Source organism: Rhinolophus ferrumequinum, chromosome 15, assembly GCF_004115265.2.
Source record: "Rhinolophus ferrumequinum isolate MPI-CBG mRhiFer1 chromosome 15, mRhiFer1_v1.p, whole genome shotgun sequence".
In the NCBI taxonomy this organism is placed as follows: domain Eukaryota; kingdom Metazoa; phylum Chordata; class Mammalia; order Chiroptera; family Rhinolophidae; genus Rhinolophus; species Rhinolophus ferrumequinum.
Window position 1 is genome coordinate 9,604,461 of NC_046298.1, and position 24,373 is coordinate 9,628,833.

The following is a 24,373-nucleotide window of genomic DNA, read 5'->3' on the forward strand; positions in this document are numbered from 1 at the left end:
GAACAAGAGTGAGGGATCCGAGGGATAGCTAAAGTGCCCCCATGATAGAACCCAGTCTTTCTCTAACTTAGTCTTGAAAGTAACACCCTATCCCCTCTGCTCAAAGTAAGTCGCTAAATCAGCCTGTACTCACGGGGAGAGACTTACACAAGGGTTTGACTCCCAGAGGTGGAGATTGTTGGGGGCCATCTTAGAGGTTATCGACCACACTGGTCCCCCTGCTTTTGCCCTTGTACAATCTCTTAACACAGCAGCCAGAGTGACGCTATTAAAACAGCTTGGATCATGTTGCTCCTCTGCTCAGGACCCTCCAGTGGTACCCACTCACGGAGAGCAAGCCGCGGTCTTCACCACGACCTGTGAGTCCCTGCCGGGCATGGTCTTATTGCCCCTCCAAGCTCATCTTGTACTGCTCTCCTCATTGCTCCTGTTGCTACAGACAACGTGAGCGCCTGACAGTTTCCTTGAACAAACCTGGCAGGCTTGCTGCTGCCTCAGGGCCTCTGTGCTTTGTGTTGCTTCTGCCTAGAATGTTCTTCCCCTGAATAACTCTGTGGCTGTCTCCCTCACTTCCTTCAAGTGTTTTCCCAGTGCCGTCTCCTTGAGGCCTTCCGAGGGCTTGATACCTGAAATCCAAACCAACCTCTCCATTCAGCACTGCCTGTATCCCCTTTTCTAGCTGTATTCTTCTTTTTAGCATTCCCTTCTCCGTACCATTGTATATGTTTTCTGTTTTTGTATTGCTTGTTGTCTGTGTCTCACATTAGAATATATTGATTGGTGGGGTGACCGGTTAGCTCAGTTGGTTAGAGCTTGGTGCTAATAACAACACCAAGGTTGCTGGTTCTATCCCCGCATGGGCCACTGTGAGCTGTGCCCTCCTTTAAAAAAAAAGAAAAAGAATATATTGATTGGTGGTAGTGCTAAGTTGAGGGTTTACTCCTCTTGAGAATTAATTTTTTAAAAAGGCAAGGTATTTATAATTCAAGAATTAAAGTCCCCAGTCCCCAAAAGCCCATTCATTCCCTTCCCCTTTTGCCTCCCCCAGAGTCAATCGCTATTTTTACTTTCTTGTGTATATTTCCAGTGTTTCTTTATATGAATACAAGTACATGAGACTATATATTCTTATCCCCCACTCCTGCTTACACAAAAGTTAGCTCACTGTATGCTTTGTTCTGTATCTTTCTTTTTTCCCTTGACTTATCCTGGAGATCTTTCCTGAGACGGATGTTGAGGCTGTACCTTGGGACCAGCAGAAAAGAGTGTCTTGCCTGATTAGTGATGTCTGTCCCCATGCCAGGGGTGCTATGGCTTGATTAGTGATGTCTGCCCTGTGCCAGGGGTGCTATGGCTTGATTAGTGATGTCTGCCCTGTGCCAGGGGTGCTATGGCTTGATTAGTGATGTCTGCCCTGTGCCAGGGGTGCTATGGCTTGATTAGTGATGTCTGCCCTGTGCCAGGGGTGCTATGGCTTGATTAGTGATGTCTGCCCTGTGCCAGGGGTGCTATGGCTTGATTAGTGATGTCTGCCCTGTCCCAGGGGTGCTATGGCTTGATTAGTGATGTCTGCCCTGTGCCAGGGGTGCTATGGCTTGATTAGTGATGTCTGCCCTGTGCCAGGGGTGCTATGGCTTGATTAGTGATGTCTGCCCTGTGCCAGGGGTGCTATGGCTTGATTAGTGATGTCTGCCCTGTGCCAGGGGTGCTATGGCTTGATTAGTGATGTCTGCCCTGTCCCAGGGGTGCTATGGCTTGATTAGTGATGTCTGCCCTGTGCCAGGGGTGCTATGGCTTGATTAGTGATGTCTGCCCTGTGCCAGGGGTGCTATGGCTTGATTAGTGATGTCTGCCCTGTGCCAGGGGTGCTATGGCTTGATTAGTGATGTCTGCCCTGTGCCAGGGGTGCTGCGTTTTGCCACACAGTTACCACTCCTGTGTTGGGGAGAGAACAACCTGGGTTCAAATTCTAGCTTCATCACTGACTAGTTCTGAGACCTTGTCCACATTATTAACCCTGTAGACCTTCAGTGTCCTCGCTGTGAAGTGGATTATTGGGAAGATTAGTGGTAATGTAAAGCATCTGATCCATAATGGCCATCTCTTACTACCAGGTTTCCCTGAAAATAAGACCTACCCGGAAAATAAGCCCCAGCATGATTTTTCAGGAGGACATCATCCCCTGAGCATAAGCCCTAATGCGTCTTTTGGAGCAAAACTTAATGTAAGACCTGGTCTTATTTTCGGGGAAACATGGTATTGTTAGAAAGCAGTTTCAAATAACTTGGAGGTGCAGATTAAAAAATACAATGTTAGACATTTCAAATATTATTACCAGTGCTTCCTGATAAGTCTTTTTCCTAGAAGTTGTTTCATGGCTAGCTAGCATTCTTTTCTCAAGAGAGTTTAGGACAACTGAGGCTCAGAGAGACGTATAAAGTGCTGATGAGACCTAGGACTGCTTCTAGACCATTATTCTGTTGACGTCTGGGTCAAGGGTAGGTAGCTTGGCAGTTTGTCACGCCTGCGGGTTGACTTCACACATCCCATATCTACAAATTCACTCCTAATTTAAAAACCGGTTTTTCTATTAAATTAGCCCCAAAATAAGTAGATGCTAAAGTCATTTGTCTTAGGGAATTACTCCTTAAGGCCCCTGTTCCACATTTCTTAGACTCAAAGACTTCAAAGACTCAGATCAGAGTCTTTGGGAAAGAACTAATGGATAAAACCCTAGGCCAGCCTGATGTTTCTTTCTCAATTTCTTGTGAGTCTGGGCAGATAAATAGAACAGCTCATGATCTTATAAACTTCATTTTTTAAAATGGTGTTAATAGGCTGTGGTCTGTATTGGGATTTAGAAGTAATTATAAGCTGCTAATGAGATGTTCTTTCTTGATTGTTCTTCTCTTAAAAATAGACTAGTCTATTTAGTAGACTCTTCTTCCTTGACCTCGAGTCCCCTTGGAAGGGAGTTACTGACACTTTTGCTGTTCTCTGTTGTGACATCTGGCAGAGTGGGTAGCTTTACTATTAAAGATGGCAACTGAGGCAGATGGTTCTCCCTTCAGGTTATCCAGGGAATTACCATTTTCTGGCTCTTTCTTGTAGGTTTTGATGTTTGTTACTATTGTTTTGAACTTTTTCCCTACAGTATAACGTTTATACAGAAAAGTGCCCACATTGTAAGTGTACAACTCAATGAATTATCACAAATGGAGCACACCCAGAGAGAGAAACAGAACATCAGCAGCGCCCCCTGTTGTGACTTCTAACATCATAGATGAATTTTGCCTGTTTTTGAACTTTGTGTAAATGGGGTCATACAGTATGTAGCCTTGTTTCTTCATCAATTCTGTATGTATATCGTTGCATGTAGTTGAGGGCCATTCATTCTGATGGCTGGACAGTATAACCAAGCTGTTTTTCCATTCTGGTTTTAATGGACATTTGGTTAGTTTCCAGTGCTTGGCTTTTATAAATAGTGCTATTGTGAATATTCTTGTACGTGTCTTTTGGTGAACATCTGTTGGGTATACCTGAGAGGGGACTTGCTAGGTCAGAGGGCATGCATATGTTCAGCTTTAGTAGATTCTGCCAAATCTGTTTCCAAAAAGGTTGTATCGATGTACCCACCCACTTCCAGGATGTGGGAATTCCATTTGTTCCACATCCTTGCCACACTTGGTATTTTTTGTGATTTTTAATTTAACCATTCTGATGGATGTGTGGAGCGATGTGTTTTTATAGGCTTTTCCATAAAATTTTCTTCAAAATGATGGAAAGATGATATTGTTTCCATGTGAGCAGGCACTTTCTCTACCTTCTTTCCAGGAAACCACATAGTGTGAAGGCCAGAGACAGGCTTTGGAATTCGCAGGCCTAGGTCCCCGGGCCTGGGTTTCCTCGCTGTAAAAGGCCTCTTAGAAAAACTGTTGCGAGGAATGTAGAACGTGTAAAGTGCCCAGCTCCGTGGTGGCACAGAGAGCACATTCAGCACATCTTAGCAGTATTTATGGTGAGCTACACACCAAATATTGTCATTTTCTTAAGCATCTGTCCCTTTGTAAGTACTTGTTGTCAGGAATAAGGTTGTTGGAATCCAAAGAGTCATTAGTTAGGGAGGAGGCTTCCAGTCATTTTGAACTGACCTTCCATTTGAAGGAGAATGTCCAAATTCGGATAATTTAATATAAAGAGAGGCTGGAGCCCTGGTTTGTTTGTGGGTTTTTTTTAAGCCAAAATGAACTAGCTTATGGTGCTTCCTGAAACATTTTTCCCCCAAGCCTACTGATAATAGAAAAGCAGCGACACATTGGTAATATCTGTTCCTGACAAGTTTTAAGAAAGGAAACAATGCTTCAGTAGCATAAATTCAATTTGGGAAATTAATTTCCTTAGGATATCATTGAAGAAAGAGGTATAATTTTTAAAGGAAGGAAGGAATTGAAAGTTTGCTAATAACTTCTCAAGTTGTGGGCTGAATAAAAATGATGTGCTTTAAAGCAAGAAAGAGACTCTTAGCTAAGAAGCTGTGTGCCTTCATCTCCGCATCTGGTCAGTGTGAGGGAGACCAGTGGCCGTGCTTGCATGATAGCACGTGGGGTTTGAGCAGTGTTGGGAACGGTTGATACATACCTTCATTAACTTTTAAAACAGCATTTAAAAGTTATCCAACCTCAGAGTAGTCTCGTGCCTGTGTTGGTATTAGACATAGTCAGTGGATGGTCCTTTAATGTATTGTCTGGAAAATCACTTAGCCTGTCTCTCGAGCCTGTAGCTTGCTAGGCCAAGTTGTGGCTTACTACTTATAGATAATGATGGTAACTGTATTAAACATAGTCTCCGAGTTTGCTAACTGACTTAATACTGTATTTCATCAATTCCCAGTCACGTATCTTTTCTACATTTCAACGTTTCTGAAATCAGGATTTGTCTTAAATTCAGTGCTGTGTCGTCCTTTAATTGACAGCGGTTTTTGTTCCTACATAAAAAACAATTTGTCTTGCAGTAGGTGGTGTATTACATTTAATGGAAGACACTGAAATATAGACCGACAGTTTGAATTTGAAAACCCCAGACGAGATGATTTCATACCGGATGTATTTATTTTATGGCTCCCTGGTAGTTTCCTAGGGGGTAAATTTGTTTCACTTACTGGAATTTGAGTCGGATTTCAAGGATAGAAAGTGCTCTGCTGGTCTTTCAAAAAAGTTTAAAAACCCCAATCAGCAGGTCCTTCATTTTAACATCTTGATGTGTCCTCCAGAAACACTTCCTTCTTGCACGGTGTTCTGATGGGCGCGGTGTATAGACCCACTATGAAAACTCTGTCGCTGACCTCCAGGCCCACCCAACATAACTGTGACAGTGGTGCACATCCTGTCCTTCCAGCTCCCTCTTAGATCCTTATGGGCATACTTATACATATATGTCCATATGATCAGTTCAGTATAAGTTAGTCCATGTAGGTGTCTATCATTCCCTAGTGGCTATAATAGGTTTCATTGTATAAGTGGCCCACGTTTACTTCTCATTTCATCCATGAGTAACAAGCCTCCAGGAAAGTTAGATGTCATTGCCCTAGGTCACACAGTTGGGTTGCATTTAGAACCTGGGTCTTCTGGTCCCAACTTGGTGTTTTTTTCTAATAGTCCTGGGTTTCTGTGTACAGATTTTGTAGCCAAGTATTGTAAATTAATCACGTTGGTTCCATTTTTGCTTACATAAAGCCAAAACATTCCACTTGGAAGTGAAAAATTCCCTTTCTTCTATAGTCTCGTCATGTTTTCTTTTCACTCTGCTTATTTTGCTAGGCATGCTAGTTCCCCTCTTTTCTCCCTGACTAGAATATGTCCTCCCTGGGGAACGAGTTTCATTCATCCATGGATATGCCTTGTACAAAAGTCAGTTCGTGATTCCCTCCTGCCACTCTCCAACCACATCCTGCCTGTTGTGAAATGCTCTCTTGGAATGACTGTTTGGGGAACATAGTGTACTCTGAGAAAACCCTTCTCATGGCTGTGCTCCCAGAGGTGGCTGTCTCTCCACCTATCGCCAGCCTCCTGCGTGAGCCCCTTGTTGTCTTCTGTGGCCAGGCCTCTCACCTCCCCTGCCTTTCTGATCTCCCCACTAGGGTTCAGTCTGGCCCCAGTGCAGAGAAACCCCGAGGTTTGAGGAGTTTGAAATGTTACTCCCACACAGCATACTGGTGTCTACTTTCCCAGCCCTCAAGCAGCGCCTGGCTTTGAAATTGTGATGAACGTTTGCTGGTTCCTGTGCTCTGGAATGTGCACGTACACATCCTGTTGATGGATAATTGACTTTATGTGTGGTGAAGTGGAGGCTTGGCCAAGGGCAAATGAAGGAAAGGTGCTTTTGAAAACAAGAGCATTAAGCAAAATTAATTTAAATGGAAATTTGAAACCTGAAAACCAACTACTTTTAAATGGATAGTTTTAAAAATTAGGGTTTTAGTACTGGAAAATATTTCTCAAGGCTGTTTGTGTATATTGAAACAACTATGTCCTTGCAGAAATGTTTTAGTGCTGTTGCCCTTTTCATCCCCCATTTATTGTCCCGAGTTACGTTACTGGAATTAACAAGCTTAGTGCTCTGTTCTTTAGAAAGACTTTGGGACCATCGGCTTTCAGATGGTTAGTTCTGTTCCGGAAAGGTGGCTGTCTTATAGAATAGCCCTCACCCCAGTGTTACTGGGAGCGCTCAGAGTCAGTCCAGATGTAGAAAATGAGCCGGAGGGCGTTCTGTTCATACAAGGAGTGTGTGTTCATTGTCGAAAAATGAGAGGCGAATTTCCAGCCAGCACAAAGTAAAATACATTAGGTTCTGTTTCTCTCGTGTCCATATCTATCCATTGTCCAATATTGGATTTATTCCTGTCTTCATCGTGGTTGTGTATTTTTTGTTTAAAAAGTGGTAACGTCTTGCGTTTACCGGCCGGGTGTTAGGCACTGTGCTGAGCGCTTTCTACTTACTCCTCCCAACAGTTTTGTGAGATAAGTACTGTTCTTCTCCCCACTTAATCGTCATCGCACACCTATGAGATGGACCCCATCACTCCCCCTGTTTTACAGGTAGAGAAACGGGGGCTCAAAGGAAGCAGGAGACGCAAGCAAGGTCACGCAGCTAGTGAGTGGTGGAGCCAGGATTCCTACCCACTGCTCTCTCTTGTTCTTGCGTGGCTGTCCTTGGAAAGTTGCCCTCGGCTGCCCTGGCAGGCAGGCAGTGTGATTCCGACTTTGGATTAAAACCATGGCTCCACTGCTTCCTGTTGGAATGACCTTGGGCAAGTTACTTCCTGTGTGCTTTGCTGTCTTCATCTGTAAAACTGATATAATAAAAGTATGCATCTCAGAGGGTTGTGGAGGTAATACACGGACATTAAGACAGTGCTTAGCACAGAGTAGGTGCTCAGTAAGTGTAGCTATTGTTATTGTAACCCGGTGGTTTTCAGGAAGTCAGTGTTTCCGAGAGAAATGACCATTGGGTATATATTTTACGCCATATGCCAGACTGAAAGGTAGCAGAGGGTAGAGGTGAGAGGTAGGGGTTTAAAATGGTCTTTGGTCAGCCAGCCAGCAGCGTCTACCACGGTCAGTAAAGTGTTTGAAGCTTTTTAATACCAGTGATTGCAGACAGAGCTGAGGAGGACCGCTCGAAATTGTCTGAGACAGCTCCCTTCATTCAACTGATGGGAACCCAGACGCTCTAAGAGACTATGCCAGACCCCAAAGCCAGGGAGGAAATGGCCCTCCTGGAACCCAGGTGTCCTGACAGTCCAGCTCATTCTCCAGAACCTGAGGGTTTATGTCCCCCCTTTCTGCCTCCTGCCATTCTCTTGCCTACTCCCAGGGCTTCCTGGGAGGAATACACTGGTATTCCTTTACGAGCTGTGGTAGAGCTAGGAAGTTTTGCTGCTATCTCCCATTGGTTTCCAGGAATCCTATTTTACACTGCTTTGTTTGGGATTTTAAAGAATAGAGCATTGGTTTTTTGTTTTTTATTTTTATGAGAGAAGCTTAAAGAATTTGATCTCTGCTACAGCACAGTTCAAACTAATGTATTGGAAATTTAAGAATGTACCTATAGAATATACCTAATTTGGTTCCATATTTGTTTACAGTAAAAAATAAGCTTAGCTAGAGAAATAAGATTAACTCTAGTCTTTCTAAAAAGAGACTAATAAACTTTTCCATATAGTTGTGCCTAACTCTCCCCATTAGACAGTAAGCTCTTTGGGGACAGGCTCTATGGATGACTTACTGTCATCCCTTTGGGGGTGAATGTGCACACAGCTATGCACATGGGCAGGCGGGCACTTGGCAAATGTTTACTGAATGAATGAATGACCGCCTAACTTAGACTGGCTTCACATCTTCAGATGCAGAAAATTAATCAGCAGCTGTTGTCTTAGTGTGGACTCCAGACTAGAAGTGTCTGAATCCTGGTACTGTGACCCTATAAACTCCATTCCCTCAGCTGTCTGACATGACTGATGGAAATAGGAAGCCCACACGTAAAGACCACCGCCTCGCTGGTGTGAGGCCATGGAGAGGGGTGGTGTGCTGGAGGGGGCTTGGATTGAAACCGCATGTTGGAAAAATGTGCATGTCTAGAAATGGTCATTGAGATACCCTTACAGCCTATCCAGCCTCTCGTTATTTTTGAGTTAATTGAGTCCCATGCCTGCTCGGTGTCCTGAGTTCATGGTAAGAGAGTTGCTTTCTGTTGAAATCCCTAAAATCATCATTTTGAAGAAGTCTGGCTAGGAAACAGACTCCTCACAGCTTTTAAAGAGAAACCTACTTTTATATGATTTTTTTTTCTTTCCATGACAGAATGCTGATCTTAACCAAGTCTCATTGTGTCTTTATCTACAGCCAAGTTACATCAGTGATGTGGGACCCCCTGGTCGAAGCTCTCTGGATAGCATCGAGATGGCCTATGCCCGGCAGGTGAGCGTGCTCTGGAGGAAGATCGAATCCAGGAAAATCCTGCATGAGCCCTCTGGGGAGTAAAAGAGAACAAAGCCTTCATGTGAAAGGCAAACCCTGAAAGCAAGTTGGGTTTTCATTCAGAGGGCTGGTTAATATTTTACCATTTAGGTCACTGGAGAAGTCCATCAAATTGGCTAATAGAATGACTCAGATTTGATTCAGGGAAATTGAAATCTGCCCTCTGCACTGACCAAGGCGTCTCATTTTGCATCTGGCAGTAATAGCCCAGGTACAGCAAAGCCTTGAATAACTGCCCGGTTTAGCAAATGGAGTTCTGTATTAACTGAATTACCTGGTAGGCTGATGTTATTATCAAAAATCCTTCTTCACCCCTTGTTGTTGAGAGAAATTTTCTAAATGCTTTTCTGCCTTGATAAGTATGGTGCGCTTACCACTACCGAATATTGTTGTCCTGGGGAAGCTCCTGAGATGTGGGGGAACGTGGTCCCAGTTGTGTATCATGACCATTCAGTCGTATGGGAATGGATTAAGGAGCTTTGTGGTAAACACAGGGCCACACTGGACTGAAACTGCCCTGAGGACAGTACATACCTGGCACTGCCTTAGAATAAAGCAGTGTTGGCCACCTGTGTGTTTATTCTAATTTGCCCTTTCCCTGCACAAAGTATCAAAAAGGAAAACGATCTTGTTTTTGAATTGAGGGTGGTGTGCTTCCATCCTTCTTGCACCCCTTGTTGAGAAGAATTTTCTGAATCCTTTTTATTTTTTAAGTCTCTCTCCGTCAGCGTGCCATCGCCACTTCTAACTAGGCAGCCGAAGCCAGCCGCATCAGCTTCCCGCACATGAGTGCCCCTCCTTCCAAATCCCTCTTGTTTTACCACTGGGCCCTCTTTTATTTTCTGCTCCAATTTTTAGATCTCTCCCCCATTACATCTCCATCTTCTAAATTTTGCCTTCATTGTATGGCTGACGTCTTCATTGCTACAGCCACCACCAGAGTTTAGGCCTAATGAAATTATAAGCTTCCGAGGAGGAAAACTATGTATCTTCTGTGTCTGTGAAGACTAAAGCTTCATAAAACAAACAGTTTCAACTTAGCACTCGGATAGCATCACGTCACGTCGCTGTTACATGGCTGTCCCTCCAGGGGAGAGGGAATCTTACTATCCCAGGTTGAGCACAGTACCTTGCAAAGGGAAAGCCCCCTGTGAATGCTTGCTAAGTGAGTAAACGCCACCGTGTAGTTTAAAAAGCATTTGATTTCATCTTGATAACTCCCCGGAGCTGACATGATAGCACCTCCCATTGGAAGTAGAGGGAAGTGAGGTCCAGCGGGGTCCTAGCTTGTCTGATGTCACCACCTTGTTCGGTCCCTGGTAGAGCATGGACTTTGGGCGCAAAGAGGAGGGTTTAGTAGTTTTTCCCATCATGATTTCAGTCCTTCTAAAGTGAAATTCACAGTAATAGTGGTTTTTCCATAGCAGAAACACCATGTAGTTCCTTTTCCTTGAGAGCCTTTTCCTAAGGAGCAAGTGGGTACACCAGATGTGCATCAGCTGCTCTTCTCACTCAGAGGGCTGCCCCTGGTGCTCCTTACTCAGCCCACAAGCCCTGTTCCCGGGGCCATTCAGTCCTTTTGCTAGAGAGATTACTAGACTTGGCCTCGGGTTCTCAGGGAGCGGCAGCGGGGGTCCTTCTATTGTCCCAGCTTCCCCTTTGGTCCTTGCTCACCGGGACTGAGGGTCTGCAGGGCGCAGAGGCCCAGGATGGCTTGTAGTACTTCCCCCAGGACCACCCTGTGCCCATTCAGGTGTGAGGAAGGCCAGGGAGCAGCTAGCTGTGGTGCGTGTTGATGCTGCTGCCCAAAGCTCCAACGCAGAACTGGCCTTGCCCTCCGGCTGTGTGGGTAGCTGAGCCACTCTGAGGAAGGAGGAAAGGTTGGCTGAAGCTTTGCTGACCACTGGGCAGAAGCTGGCTTCAAAACTGCTTCGAGAGGTTTTAAAAAGAGATGAAAATAGAAGTTGTGCCATTTACTTTGCTTTCATGATTTCAGATTTATATCTATAACGAGAAGATTGTAAACGGGCACCTGCAGCCTAACCTCGTGGACCTCTGTGCTTCCGTCGCAGAGCTGGACGATAAGGTAACGCCTGGAGCTAACCCAAGTGAAAATGGGGTCCGCTGTTCAGATGGGATTAGCTTGCTGACTCGGCAGAGATGTGCTGAAGAGACACTCTGTTCCACAGAATGAAAAAAAAATGTTAGCTGTCCTTCAGAGTATTGTAAATAATTTTGGCACCCCAAAATTATTTTGGATAATTATGCTACATATGTATGTTTAATGCATCTTCAGAAGGCTCAGCCAGGATCAATTAATAGTCATGAGAGTTCTTGAGCTGTATTTGCTTTGAAGTCCTGTCAGGCTCCAACTCTTCCCTCACCGGTTTCCCTCCTTAGACAGACTAACAGGCTCTTTCACGAGAGCTGAATCGTAAAGGTTATGTGGTTTCCCCTCTGGTGAGCCCCTTGAACTTGAGTCAGGTGGGGTCTGAACGAGCATTCTTCATATGCCACCAGTTCCGTTCCTCTCTGACTCCCCATCTTTGTTCCTGTCACTCAATTCTCATCCTTGGCCAATTTTCTCCCCTTGGGGTGGGGGGAGGGGGAGAGTGGATAGATGGATTGGTAAGTGGTCAGGAGAAGGGGAAAAGGAAGGAAGGCTGTAATGGAAGCAAGCACTCATATATAGATTTATTTTTTCGTCTTCAAAAATACAACTTTTTTTTTTAATAGTAAAATATAAGGCAATACAAACAGATCTAAAGAAGAAAATAAGTATCACCTACTATCTCACCACCTAGAAAGAGTTACATTTGGGTGGATATTCTACAGTTTTAATTTTTGAGAGAGACAATGAAAACATGATCTTTTCTTTTCCTTTGGAAAAGGGGTAAACCTGCTTTTCTCCAATCAGAGCTGTCTTCCAAGGATTCTTAACGTTAGAATATTGCCCAAGTTCCAGGAACACATTTTTAAGGAGAGATTTACAGCCAGAATTCTGGGGAGAGGGAGTCCCAGCTGTGTGCTGGTAACACAAAGGACAGAACGCCCGTTCTTAGAGGCTGTCATGGGAGGCGTCTTTTGAGGGGAGTGAGTGGGAAGGAATATGGAAAGCTGTGACACTCCCAAAATGGGGTAAGAGCAATGGCCCCTGGAGAGTCTCTGGGTGGACAAAACCTATATTATTTAGGTTAAGCTCTTATTTTAAGCCTTAAAAAAACTCAAATGACCTTGTAAGGACTGAAATGCAGCTGCTTGAGTTTAAACTCCTAGAGCGTTGGACGATTATAAATGTATTCCCTCTCTTGTAAGGAATAACCCACTGAGATTCACTGTTCTTGTTACTTTTATGTGGTCTTAATTAAGTGGGTGGTTATGTCAGACCCGGAATAGTAATTGATCTGCAAAGGAGCTCGGGACGGGGGTGCTTGTTGGAAGGTGGAAGCCTCGCAGCTGGCCGGGCAGAGGTGTATCTTCTGTGCTGGGCGGAAGCCTGAGGGCCTCAGACAGGAGACATTAACCTCCTCCCCTTGCCCTCCTGCCCGCCTTTGGGGTGAGTGCCGCGAAGAGCCAAACAGTCTCTCCAGCCCCACAGCATTGTCACGTGTCATCTCCTTTACGTGCAGAACATCTCTGACATGTGGACCATGGTCAAACAAATGACGGACGTGTTGCTGGCACCGGCGACGGATGCCCTGAAGAGCCGCAGCAGCGTGGAGGTGCGCATGGAGTTCGTGAGGCAGGCCTTGGGCTACCTGGAGCAGAGGTAAGGCGGCCACAGCCCCGTGCCAGAGCCAGCCGTTTCTCAGGTTTCCGGCATCCTCGAGCCAAGTGCTCTGTAGCTGGCATAATTTAAACAAGGGTGAGCAAGTCTGAGAGGTGTCATCCTGTTCCCGGAAGCACTTCTCTACCAGGACTAGTTGTGCAGCGATGTAAAATCATGGGACATGGGAGCACTGTTGGACTTTCTCTTTCTCCGCTCTCTGTCCCTCATTATGGAGACACGATTATTAGGCCACAGCGCCTGGTCAGGATCCTGAACCCAGTGGCATTCAGCCGTCACTCCTTAGGTTGTTTTGTTTTCTCTCATCATTTTAATTTTCACACCCGGCAGTATCGCCACCTTCAAACCTTAGGACAGCCGTGTACCTTTATTTTCCTGTGGCTTTACTCCGTTAATCCCCGTGCGACCGGATCCTTCCCAGCTGCTAATGCCTGTGATTTGTGCCTCAGCTTCTTTGCCACACCCTCACTAATTGGACTTGGTCACTGAGGGGATGTGGCTCTGCCCTAACTATTGTCCCCTTTGTTGGTGGGACCCGTGCCATTCCCCCTGCCTGTGGACACTCCTTCCAGCTCTGAATTGGCCAGCAGGGGTTGTCATGAGTGTGCAACAGACCCTCTTTATTTCAGAGACAGGGTGCTGGGCCGCTCTGCTGGCTCGAGAAGAAAAGCCGAGTTGAATACACCTGCTAAATTGCAGCTCTTTGCCACTGAGCCTGCGCAGCTGCCAGTGGCCTTGCAGTGCGATCGCCCTTTATCCACAAAGTAATACTTTATTAGGAAGTCATAAGATTTCCTTGTGTGTAACTGAGGTGATTCAGAGAATAGGTTTTTATACAGTTTTTATACTGTATTAATTATGCAATAGCTACATGAGATGAATACCATCAAACATTAAACTCACTAGCCTCCGTTCCCTTGTTAAGAGAAATCTGGAACTCCAAATGGTTATTTATCCCTTCTGGCAAAGGCACAAAAGAGTTTATAGAATCTGTCATTAGGCTTTGGCTAAATTTTTGTAACATAAGTTTTGCGTGTATTGATCTTCAGCCATAAAGAACCTAATGTATGTAGTAGTATGTATTTGCTAAAAACCAGCAAACTATGAATCAGAATTTCTTACAGTATGTAATAACCTTTAGGAATTTTTTTAATGGGTTTACATATGATTGCTCATGACTGCTTTTTCCTTAACAAACCCAATCTTTAACATTGGTGCTGAACTTCAGGGTACCAGGCGGCATGCCGTGGTTTCATATCATTTTGTACCAAGAAATGGTAAGCCATTCCATGTCTTTGATTATTCTTTTCATTTAGTTTTTTAGGGTTATTTTAGAATTATTGTCCCACTGATTCCTTTAGCAGCACTTGGAGCTACTTGGGAGTTTCCTGTCCACAATTATTGTAACCTTACTTTTTTACACTGGTGGCATTTGTTTTAAGGATTCATCGTCACATTTGATAAAGGGAATATTTTAGAATAATTATACCCACTTTTATTTTTGCTGATGCTGATCTCCCGACAGTGGGGTGTGGGGGAGATGGACCACATGGGTGAAGGGAGTCAAAAGGTACAAACTTCCAGTTATAAAATAAAAAAATCATGGGGAAGTGATGCACAGCACGGTGACTATAGTTCATAATACTGTCTGCATGTGTGAAAGTTGCTAAGAGAGTAGATCTTAAAAGTTCTCATCACAAGAAAAAAATATTCTGTAACTGTGTGCTGATGGATGTTAGTCTTATTGTGGTGATCATTTCACAACATATACAAATACAAAACCATTGTATCGTACACCTGAAACTAGCATATGTTGTGTGTCAGTTATACCTCAATTAAAAAAAAATTGGGGGCCGGCCCGGTGGCTCAGGCAGTTGGAGCTCCGTGCTCCTAACTCTGAAGGCTATCGGTTCGATTCCCACATGGGCCAGTGGGCTCTCAACCACAAGGTTGCCGGTTCAGTGCCTTGAGTCCCGCAAGGGATGGTGGGCTTCGCCCCCTGCAACTAAGATTGAACACGGCACCTTGAGCTGACCTGCCTCCCGTATGGCTCAGTTGGTTGGAGTGCGGGCTCTCAACCACAAGGTTGCCAGTTCGATTCCTCGACTCCCGCAATGGATGGTGGGCAGCGCCCCCTGCAACTAGCAACGGCAATTGGACCTGGAGCTGAGCTGCACCCTCCACAACTAAGACTGAAAGGACAACAAATTGACTTGGAAAAAAGTCCTGGAAGTACACACTGTTCTCCAGTAAAGTCCTGGTCCCCTTCCCCAATAAAAAAAAAATTTCGAATGTGGCTTATAGTTTAGATAATACAATATATTAATATTGAATTTCTTGATCTCATAACGGTATTGAGGTTAGGTAGGAGAATGTCCTAGTTCTTAGGAGATACATGGTGAAGTGTTTACAGATGAAGTAGCTGCTGCTTTCTATATTTCTGATAACGTTTTAAAAGCATTTAGAAAAAAATATGTATCTATATTATGTATATAGATATCTACTGTATACACACATATAAGTAAATACACGTTTACATATATGTGTATGTGTGTGTATGTGTATATATATATATATAAAATGAGAAAAAACATGCACACATATGTTATCAATTGGTGAATCTAGGTAAAGGGTATATGAGCATTTATTGTACTACTATCCTTTTAATTTTTCGTAGGTGGAAATTTTCCCAAAGAAAAAGTTTAAAAAGTGCCCAATATCACAGTTAGGCTGTGAGCTGGAACAATTATTATTCTGCACATTAGCCCTTATGCATTTGAAGTCCACAGGTATGCTCCTCCAGGGGTTTTTTTTGAGTCTCCACAGTGACCCACAATGAATAAATGATTCAGTTTGCTTCGTTAAGCATGTGCTGTTTCCTCTTCTACGTCAGGTTGGAAGCCCAGGTCCTGCCCTGCAGAGGTCACAGTCTAACATCATGGATATGGACAGCTGTATGTGTAATATGTATTTTCAACCTCCCTTGTTTTTTTTTCTTTTAAATTTTTCCAGTTATAAGAATTATACCCTTGTGACTGTCTTTGGAAATTTGCATCAAGCCCAGCTGGGTGGGGTGCCTGGGACTTACCAGTTGGTTCGAAGTTTCCTGAACATTAAACTTCCAGCTCCCTTGCCTGGACTGCAGGTATTGGCAACTTTCTCTGTGTGATCAGTTATACCCCTAGAGTTTTCAGTTAAATTAAGGTTATGTGTAGAAATTGCTGTATGGAAAAGAGACCAAAGAGGGGGAGAAGAAAAGCTGGGAGACTTTGGGAGGCACATAGTGCAGGAGTCCAGCTGCTGCTTGCTCAGCTTAGGGGGGAGGATGGCGGGTGTGGGGTGTGTGGGTGGGGAGGGGTGTCTTTGGGTCCTAGATGTGTTTTGATAGTAGAGCCAATAGGACCTTGTTGAAGAACTTGGATGTGGGTATTAGAGGCAGAGTCAGGGATGGGACTTCTGAGATCGTTGGCTCTACCAGCTGGAAGAGTGGAATTGGGTATGGTTCCTAGGATGTGGTCTCTCTTCTCAGCTCACAGTCCATTTGGGGAATTGCCTTACAGTCATTTATCATACTGTATGCAAAGCGTTCCATGGGAGCTTTGTACCAAGGGTAGTGGGATACGCAGGAGGCTGGCATCATAAAGAAGGTGAGGTTCACACTTGTGCTTGAAAAACAAGGGCTCACCAGCCTGAGGGCTTGGAAAAGGGTATTCCAGGAGGAGGGAACAGCATGGAGGCAGGAAAGAGTGTCTGGTGTGTTGGGTATGTGGTAGGGCTTGGCAAGCTTGGGCCAGCTGGTGAAGGCCTTGAGTGTCAGACTGAGTGGGCACTTTGGATGTAAACAGCTCAAAGGGGGGTAAGTGGTGAAGTGACACAATCAGATCTGGGTTTTAGAAAGAGTCCTGCAGGGAAGGGTGAAGGGGCCAGAAAGGAGGTCCCTGGTTCACTTCTCTGGAGGAGCTGAACAAAAGCAGAGAAAGAAGAGTAACCACCGCCTGCTACGCAGTTGGTGACAAAGCCAGATTTAGGATAGATAAGCTCTGGTCCTGGGAGAGTGGAAAGAGAACTGCCTTCTCAGATCCCCAGCACCTAGCACAGTGTCTGAAACAAAGACATTCGGTAAGTGGGTGAATGAGCAATGAAAGAAGGAATGAAAATGCCAGTATCCATGTGGCTAATCATTAGTAGTTAGCACTTTGTACCCATGAGCATGATAATGATGGTCTCTTATTGGTCTGTGAACGTCTTTAGCCCTTGCTTTGTGGAGGTTGCAGGAGTGCATGTCTGTAAATTATGGAGGAACACGTTATGTGATTACTGCAGGCCACTGGGCTTCCATGGAGAAACCACAGGCTGGTTTTCAGGTGGGACACATAGTGCTTTGGAGGAAAAGCCAGATTGCCACTTACCAGCTTACCTCGAACAAATTACTGAATGTTCCAGTACCTCAGTTTCCTCGTTTGTAAAAGCTGCTGGGGTTGTGGTGAAGATTAAGTGACCTAATACAAGAAGAGGGCTTGGCTGAGGGTCAGCGCATCAGAGAGCCGTCGGTGAGCTTGTGTTTGCCTGTTTCTTTGAGCACCTTCCCTCTTTTCCGTAGGATGGAGAGGTGGAAGGCCATCCTGTGTGGGCGTTAATTTATTACTGCATGCGCTGTGGAGACCTGCTTGCTGCCTCACAGGTGGTCAACCGAGCCCAGCACCAGCTGGGAGAGTTTAAAACCTGGTTCCAGGAGTACATGAACAGCAAGGACAGAAGGTATGTACGGTGAATGAGGTGGCACAGCCAGAAGCAGCCAGCTGGAATCAACAGGGTGGGCTCCGCTGGCATTGCTCTTTTCCCTGTACGCGGCTCTCGGAGTCTCTACTTGGGAAAAATTTAAGTTTAGAAAGCAAGTAAAACTCTCTTTAGAATAACAGGTGAAAACATTAAAAGAAGAGTCCCCTTCTGACACCCGTGTCTAGACTTCCACGTGTCTATGTTTGGGAATGTTCTGTCCTAGTGTGTTAGCGACTGCGGGTGAGAGCGTGATTTGATTTACTCTGTAAACCCAGACACATCAGGGTGCTTTGTAAAATGAAACTTGGTTGTATTACACTCACTTATTAACACTTCGTGCTTCTCTGGTTGGCCCAGTGTTGTTGTCATGCGCTTCATGGCTCAAAGGCTAGAAGTAGAAGTGAGTTTAAATGTACGGACATGTACGTAGAAGAAATGGCAGTGCTTATCCCAGTTACACCTGTGGAAAACTGGGCATAATTTGTTGGGCGATGTGAATAATGCCATGTCCAGAGATTGTCTTCAGCCATAAACCCCTGTCTTGCTTGTCCCAGAGTTTAAAGTAGGATTAATGTCCTTGAGTTGCTCCAGAGGGAGACCCTGAGGCAAGGATTTGAACACAAGTATTTGTTTGGGACGTGATCCCTTGTGGGTGAGGGAGCGGGAGGCCCGGGGAGGCGGAGACAGTTAAGGGAACTTGTTCTTGTCCGTCGCTGCTTCAGGGCCGCTGGGGGCTGGGGTGGGAGTATTAGCTCCCCAGGGTTTCTGACCTGCCCCGAAAGCCTCTGTTAGAGGGAGCTGACAGGCAGAGAGACGTCAGATGCTGGTGGTTGTGTCAGATCAAAGTGACGGCACCCAGGGCACATGGGCAGGACAGTGCCTGTCACCCTCAGTGAAGGAAGGCTTCATAATTCTGTGATGTCATTGGGGCCTGGGTGCTTTCAGGTGCCCTTAAGAATCTTTGGTGAGTCTAGTGTCTGTCTGTCCCCTTGTGTCTTTAGACTGTCCCCAGCTACAGAGAACAAGCTCCGGCTGCATTACCGCAGGGCCCTCAGGAACAACACGGACCCCTATAAGCGGGCCGTGTACTGTATCATTGGCAGATGCGATGTTGCCGACAACCAGAGTGAAGTGGCCGACAAAACTGAGGACTACCTATGGCTAAAGGTAGGCTCTGCTCTTCTTGCCTGCACAGGCCTTCAGCCCCTTCCCTCTGCTTGCATTCCTCACACAGACTTGACCTCCTGGCTGTGTGATTAATGCCCAGGAGGTACTGGGCTAGTGGACTTCCCGTCTCCTAGCTCCATTGTCTTTGTTACGTGATTCCTGACCACCGGCCACAGCCATTAGTGCACGCTGCCGAGCAGCTGCCGCGGCACGGCTGGCCCAGGACGTAGGAGTGCCAGTGCACGTGTTTGCACCAATGCACGTGTTTCTCTTGGGGGTTTAGTTGAACCAAGTGTGTTTTGATGACGACGGCACCAGCTCCCCACAAGACAGACTCACTCTCTCACAGTTCCAGAAGCAGTTGTTGGAAGACTACGGTAAGATATCCTGAACGTAACCACCTTTCCTCTTACCCACGTCCGGTTACTACATACCTTTCCTTTGGGAAGATCCTTCATCTCTGAACTCTATCTTTCCTTCAAAACACAAAACAACGATTTCACATTCGAGTCGAAGCCATGTGGCCTTAAGCAGTGTGTGTGACTTATGGTCATTACAGTAAACTGTTGGCTCTAGTTCTTTGAACTGCTCTGGTTGACATGTGCTCAGGGAGAGACCTAAACAGGACTTGCCTGTTGCTTCCTCGCAGATCTCTCCTTGACTGTGTCTGAGCACACACGAGGGAGAAATAGCTCCTCACCCCCCATTATTTAAGAGTTCTGGAAAGAAAAGATTCTAGCTAGTGGTCAGCAGTTGTTGGATTCAGGTATCTGTGAATTTGAGTGAACTGAAGCACCTTTGAATCTTCGTTCCTCTCCTTATTGGGTGACTCTTAGGATAAAGTTGATGAACAGCCCCTTCTGTATTACGTGTTCAGCTCCTGAACTGTTTCTCTCCCACCTGAGCAGGGAGTTTGGGTTTTACAACAGGACCTCTGCTTGCCAGTTGTGTTGTGAGGTCCAGAGGAGGTCGGGGAACCAGTTGGGATTTCCGTGGTGATTCACTGTGTCCAGGGCCCCCTTCGTCTCGCCCAGCAAGTCCTTTAAGCACACGGGGCGTCTGCCTGGGGACAGGGCCGCCAGTGGCCTGACTCCCTGAGTCGGCTTTCTTTCCTCCTCCGCCAGGCGAGTCCCACTTCACGGTGAACCAGCAGCCCTTCCTCTACTTCCAAGTGCTGTTCCTGACAGCGCAGTTTGAAGCTGCAATCGCCTTTCTCTTCCGCATGGAGCGGCTGCGCTGCCATGCCGTCCACGTGGCCCTGGTGCTCTTTGAGCTGAAGCTGCTTTTAAAGTCCTCAGGACAGAGTGCTCAGCTCCGTGAGTATCTGCGGGCAGGGCATAGCCACAGCACGTCCCCCATCGGGCGGCAGTGGACTCCTGACTGCAGTGAACAAGGATTTGGGCGAATGGCCCATTCGTTTCAGAGCATTGTAGACAGTGCAGTACAGAGTGCTGGCTTTGCAGCCACTCAGTCAGGCTGCCTCGAGGACAGTGCAGGAGAAGCCGTCCCTAGAGGCATGAGTCTGGTTCCCGTTGGGGCTCTAACATGAATCATTGGGACCCCACCCAGCCGTCTTCTGTGCAAAGCTGCCTGCGGTGGGAGTCAGAAGAGGGCGGAGGGATGGCTCGGGCCTCATTACTTGGTAGTGCAGCAGAATCACCCGAGAGCACTTCCCGTAATGGTCCGTGGTCTGCGTCTTTTCATTCAAAGCCCTGTGTACTAGTAATTTACTACAGAATGCCGTCATCTCCACTCTACTTGGAAAGAAACTGAGGGCAGGGCAGTGAGGGCTTGGCCAAAGCCGAGGTCAGCAGACGAGTGGTGGCTGGGCTGCAGGAGAGGGTGCTGCTGGGTCCTTGGACGCAGCGCCATAGTTCCTGGTTGCCCTGGGTCGGGGGGCAGTGTGGTTGTGACCGTTGTGTCCCCCGCGGTGGCTGTCAGCCACGAGCCCGGGGACCCCCCCTGCCTGCGCCGGCTGAACTTTGTGAGGCTGCTGATGCTCTACACCCGGAAGTTTGAGTCCACGGACCCGCGGGAGGCCCTCCAGTACTTCTACTTCCTCAGGTAGAGCGTGGGTTTCACCATTTGCTTCAGCTGCTTTTCACCTCTGACGTTCTGAGAAGCACCGTCAGAACCCTCGAGTGCACGCCAGAAACCAGGTTGCTCTTGTCCCCTTGCAGGGACGAGAAGGACAGTCAAGGAGAAAACATGTTTCTGCGCTGTGTGAGTGAGCTCGTGATAGAAAGTCGGGAGGTACGTCCGTGTGCTCTCCGCCCACCCGTGACTGTCAGTGTCCATGTCCTCATGCTAATGTGGTGCTTGCAGGTCCCTCAGGATGCTTGCCTCTGCCGCAGCCTGGGGGACTGCGAGTTTTCTTTGGTTTCTGACACTGAAAATATTGATTCAGTCTCACTCTTTTCTAGTTTGTGTAAGACTTCGCCACCTTCCTATCTTCTTCCCCTCTTCTGTCTCCAAAAAATTGTGGTTGATGTGTGTATCTCTGTCCTGTAAATTGAGTAAACTTTTTTTGTCTCCACAGTTCGATATGATTCTTGGGAAACTAGAGAATGATGGAAGTAGAAAGGTGGGTTAAATGAACCTCTAGAGAGATGTTAGTTTTGCATTTGGGGATTTATAATTATCAAAAGAATACGGTGATTTTAAGATTCAAGGTACTAAAGATGCAAATCTGAATGAAGTTGCTTAGTTTGAAAATGAATGAATGTTACAGGCCCCAAATGATGGCCCTCGATTTTATACATATTCTACTTCTCCTTAGAATATATAAATGTGTAATTAGGTAGCTTTTTTTAATATGTTCAGAGTACTCATCTGTTCACACCTGCCATTTTTTGAGTTGAGAAGTCTGCATTTCTGTCATTCGGGGCTAGGAAATGTGCAAGAAAATGATTGCTGCCCTACTCTCCCCACATGAAAATTTAGAAATATGCTTGCCGTCTCTCAGAAGGTAGTTTCTGAAGGCTCTGAGGACCCTGGAGATGCAGCTGATCCCATGAGCCTTAGCGATTCCCCAAGCCCATCACGCCCATTGGGTGGTAGGAGAAGGGGCAGAGGTCCTGGCATTAAGACTGTCCTGACCCCACTCAGCCACTCTCCCTGACTGTGGGAAAGTCACCTGCCTCTCCCAGGGACTCACTTTCCTCACTTGTAAAAATGATGTCTTTGGACCCAGCGATCTGGAGGTGAGCTCACAGTGCTCACACCATCCAGCTCAGAGTGAGGCCAGTGACGGTGCTGAGGACGGTGGCCGTGCTTATTGAGCAGTGACACTTGCCCGCCACTGGTGCCGAGTGCATTAACAGGTATTTTCTTATTTAATCACCGAATTACCCCACAAGGTGGAACATTTTATCTGTGTTTTCCAGTGAGGAAGTGGAGACAAGAGGTTAGTTATCTTCCTCGAGATCACACAGCCGGTTAGAGGGGGCGTGGGGGTTTGAACCAGTCCTTCTTGACACCAGAGCCCACGCTCTTCACGTGATGCTGTGCTGCCTGTGGGGTGGCAGGAGCAAGTCACCCTGACTTGGCCCACACCGATGGAGAATCACGACAGCCCATCAGACATGACGCCACCCGCCCTAGCTTTCTGTGGTTCCTAAGGCCTCTCTCATACTCTCCTGACCATTTGAGTGATGATGGTGTTTTTAAAAAAATATTCTGACACCACTTGCCATATAATTGAAGCACTGAGTTTCTTTGCCATCTGTCTTAGAAAGCAAATCTAAAATCTTTCAGATATTTTCTCTGAGTCTCCTGATTTTTTTCCCGTAGTGCCTACTCATTAGCAAAGTTAAAACCATTGATGATTTTATCTACTGTGTTTCCCCAAATTAGACCTAGCCGGACATCAGCGCTAATGAGTCTTTTGGAGCAAACATTATAAAGACCTGGTCTTACATTAATGTTTGCTCCAAAAGACGCATTAGAGCTCATTGTCTGGCTAGGTCTTATTTTTGGGGAAACAACACGGTAATCTCTGGGTCACTTTGGAAAATTAGAAAGCACGAGTCTTATTGCTGACGCCTCTGTGCTGGCTGGTACGTCTGCCGCTTCACGTGTAGTTTTCTTTGTCCCTTTCATGTTTAAAAGCCCTGGATCTTCAGAAAGCAGAGCCTAGCTGATGAAATGATATGCATTGACCAGGGCAAGCATTTTCAGTTAACGTAGTTTTTCGGATCCCATGGCTCCTCTGCCTTTAAAATAACAGCTCTGTGTACCCATCTCTCTCCTCTCCCCCCATAATTGTCTTGTCAGCCTGGAGTCATAGATAAGTTACAGTGATACAAAGCTATTATCAACAAGTTGCTTCTTCGCCGAAAATAAAGGACTATTTGAGGAAGCAGCAAAGCTTTACACCTTGCCAGGTAAAATGTCCCTTTTCCTCTTCTGCACTTCATAGATTGTCGGCCTTTTGCATGACAAACAAAACACATTCCAGTGACGCCATTGTTGTACCACCTCCCCCTGCTGAGGCCTTTTCCCCTGGTGCTTAGGCCAGTTAATGGTCCAGTCAGGGTGAAATTCCCATTTTCTAGAGTATTCTGTTCATAAGGCATTTCTGGCCAAACAGGAGTGACATATTGAAGGATATGCTGCAGGCACTGATGGCTGTCGTCTCACTTGGCAACAGAATAAGTGTCTCGTCACATTTTGATGGCGCAGCTGCTGGTGAAAATGTCTTCATGTTACCTCCGGGCATCCGCAGACACACTGCTGATCAGAGTGTGTTAGGGAATTGTACGACAGCTGAGGCATTTTGAGGGAACTGGAATAATACTTCTACATAAAGACATACGACTACTGATGGCTGTGTGGCCTAAAAGAGTTACATTCTCCTCAGGTTATCAACTGAGAAAAGTGGAACAAAAAAGGGTGTTATAACTCTTTTTTTTAATAATTAAACAGTGTTTTGATGAGGTCTTATTAAGATGTAGAAAAATGTATAAATATTAAGTGTACAGCTTGATGAGTTTTCCATAGGAATATACCAGTGTAAGCAGCACCCAGATCAAGATACAGAACATTTCCATCCGCACCAGAAGTTCCCTCTTTTGTCGGGCCTTAGTTTGGCCTTTTATTGATTATGTGATGCCTTAATTTTTTAAAAATTGAATAGAATGCCGCAAAGTGCTGGAGTGATGAACAAACTGCTCAGCCCAGTGGTCCCTCAGATCAGCGCCCCGCAGTCCAACAAGGAGCGGCTGAAGAGCATGGCACTGTCCATCGCGGAACGGTAAGGCCGGGCCACCAGTGCCCGTCCGGCGTTACTAGTGACAGCACGTTCCCAGAGTGGCCCTCCTGCCTCACCGCCCCAGCAGCGCTGTCTGAGAGTCTCCCCCATCACGACCAGCACTTGGAACCGGCAGACTTAAAATTTTTGCCAAAAATAAGGGTTTGAAAGGGATCTCAGCGCTTTAATCCTGTGCATTCGTTTAATCCTAGGTTTATATCATCTGTTCTGTTCAGCCATCCCAAAGGCATGTGGGAACAAAGCTAGTGATGGACAGAGGGCGAATTCCTAGAGGGGTGGTGCCCAGTGTATCCAAACCCACCCTCCCCCCAGTGAGTTACTTGAGCGATCAGA

The 24,373-nt window shown here is 46.1% G+C and overlaps 1 protein-coding gene across 1 annotated transcript in view; it reads left to right on the forward strand.

The window, feature by feature from the left end:
* Window positions 1–24,373, forward strand: part of NUP93 (nucleoporin 93) — a 90,552-nt gene that overhangs the window by 60,823 nt on the left and 5,356 nt on the right. The window contains 14 exon segments of the mRNA XM_033128270.1: window positions 8,901–8,975; window positions 11,032–11,121; window positions 12,665–12,804; window positions 15,835–15,967; window positions 17,423–17,580; window positions 18,603–18,768; window positions 19,052–19,145; window positions 19,893–20,084; window positions 20,706–20,832; window positions 20,949–21,021; window positions 21,308–21,352; window positions 23,044–23,063; window positions 23,065–23,152; window positions 23,904–24,022. Of these exon segments, the coding sequence (XP_032984161.1) occupies window positions 8,901–8,975; window positions 11,032–11,121; window positions 12,665–12,804; window positions 15,835–15,967; window positions 17,423–17,580; window positions 18,603–18,768; window positions 19,052–19,145; window positions 19,893–20,084; window positions 20,706–20,832; window positions 20,949–21,021; window positions 21,308–21,352; window positions 23,044–23,063; window positions 23,065–23,152; window positions 23,904–24,022 (1,520 nt within the window).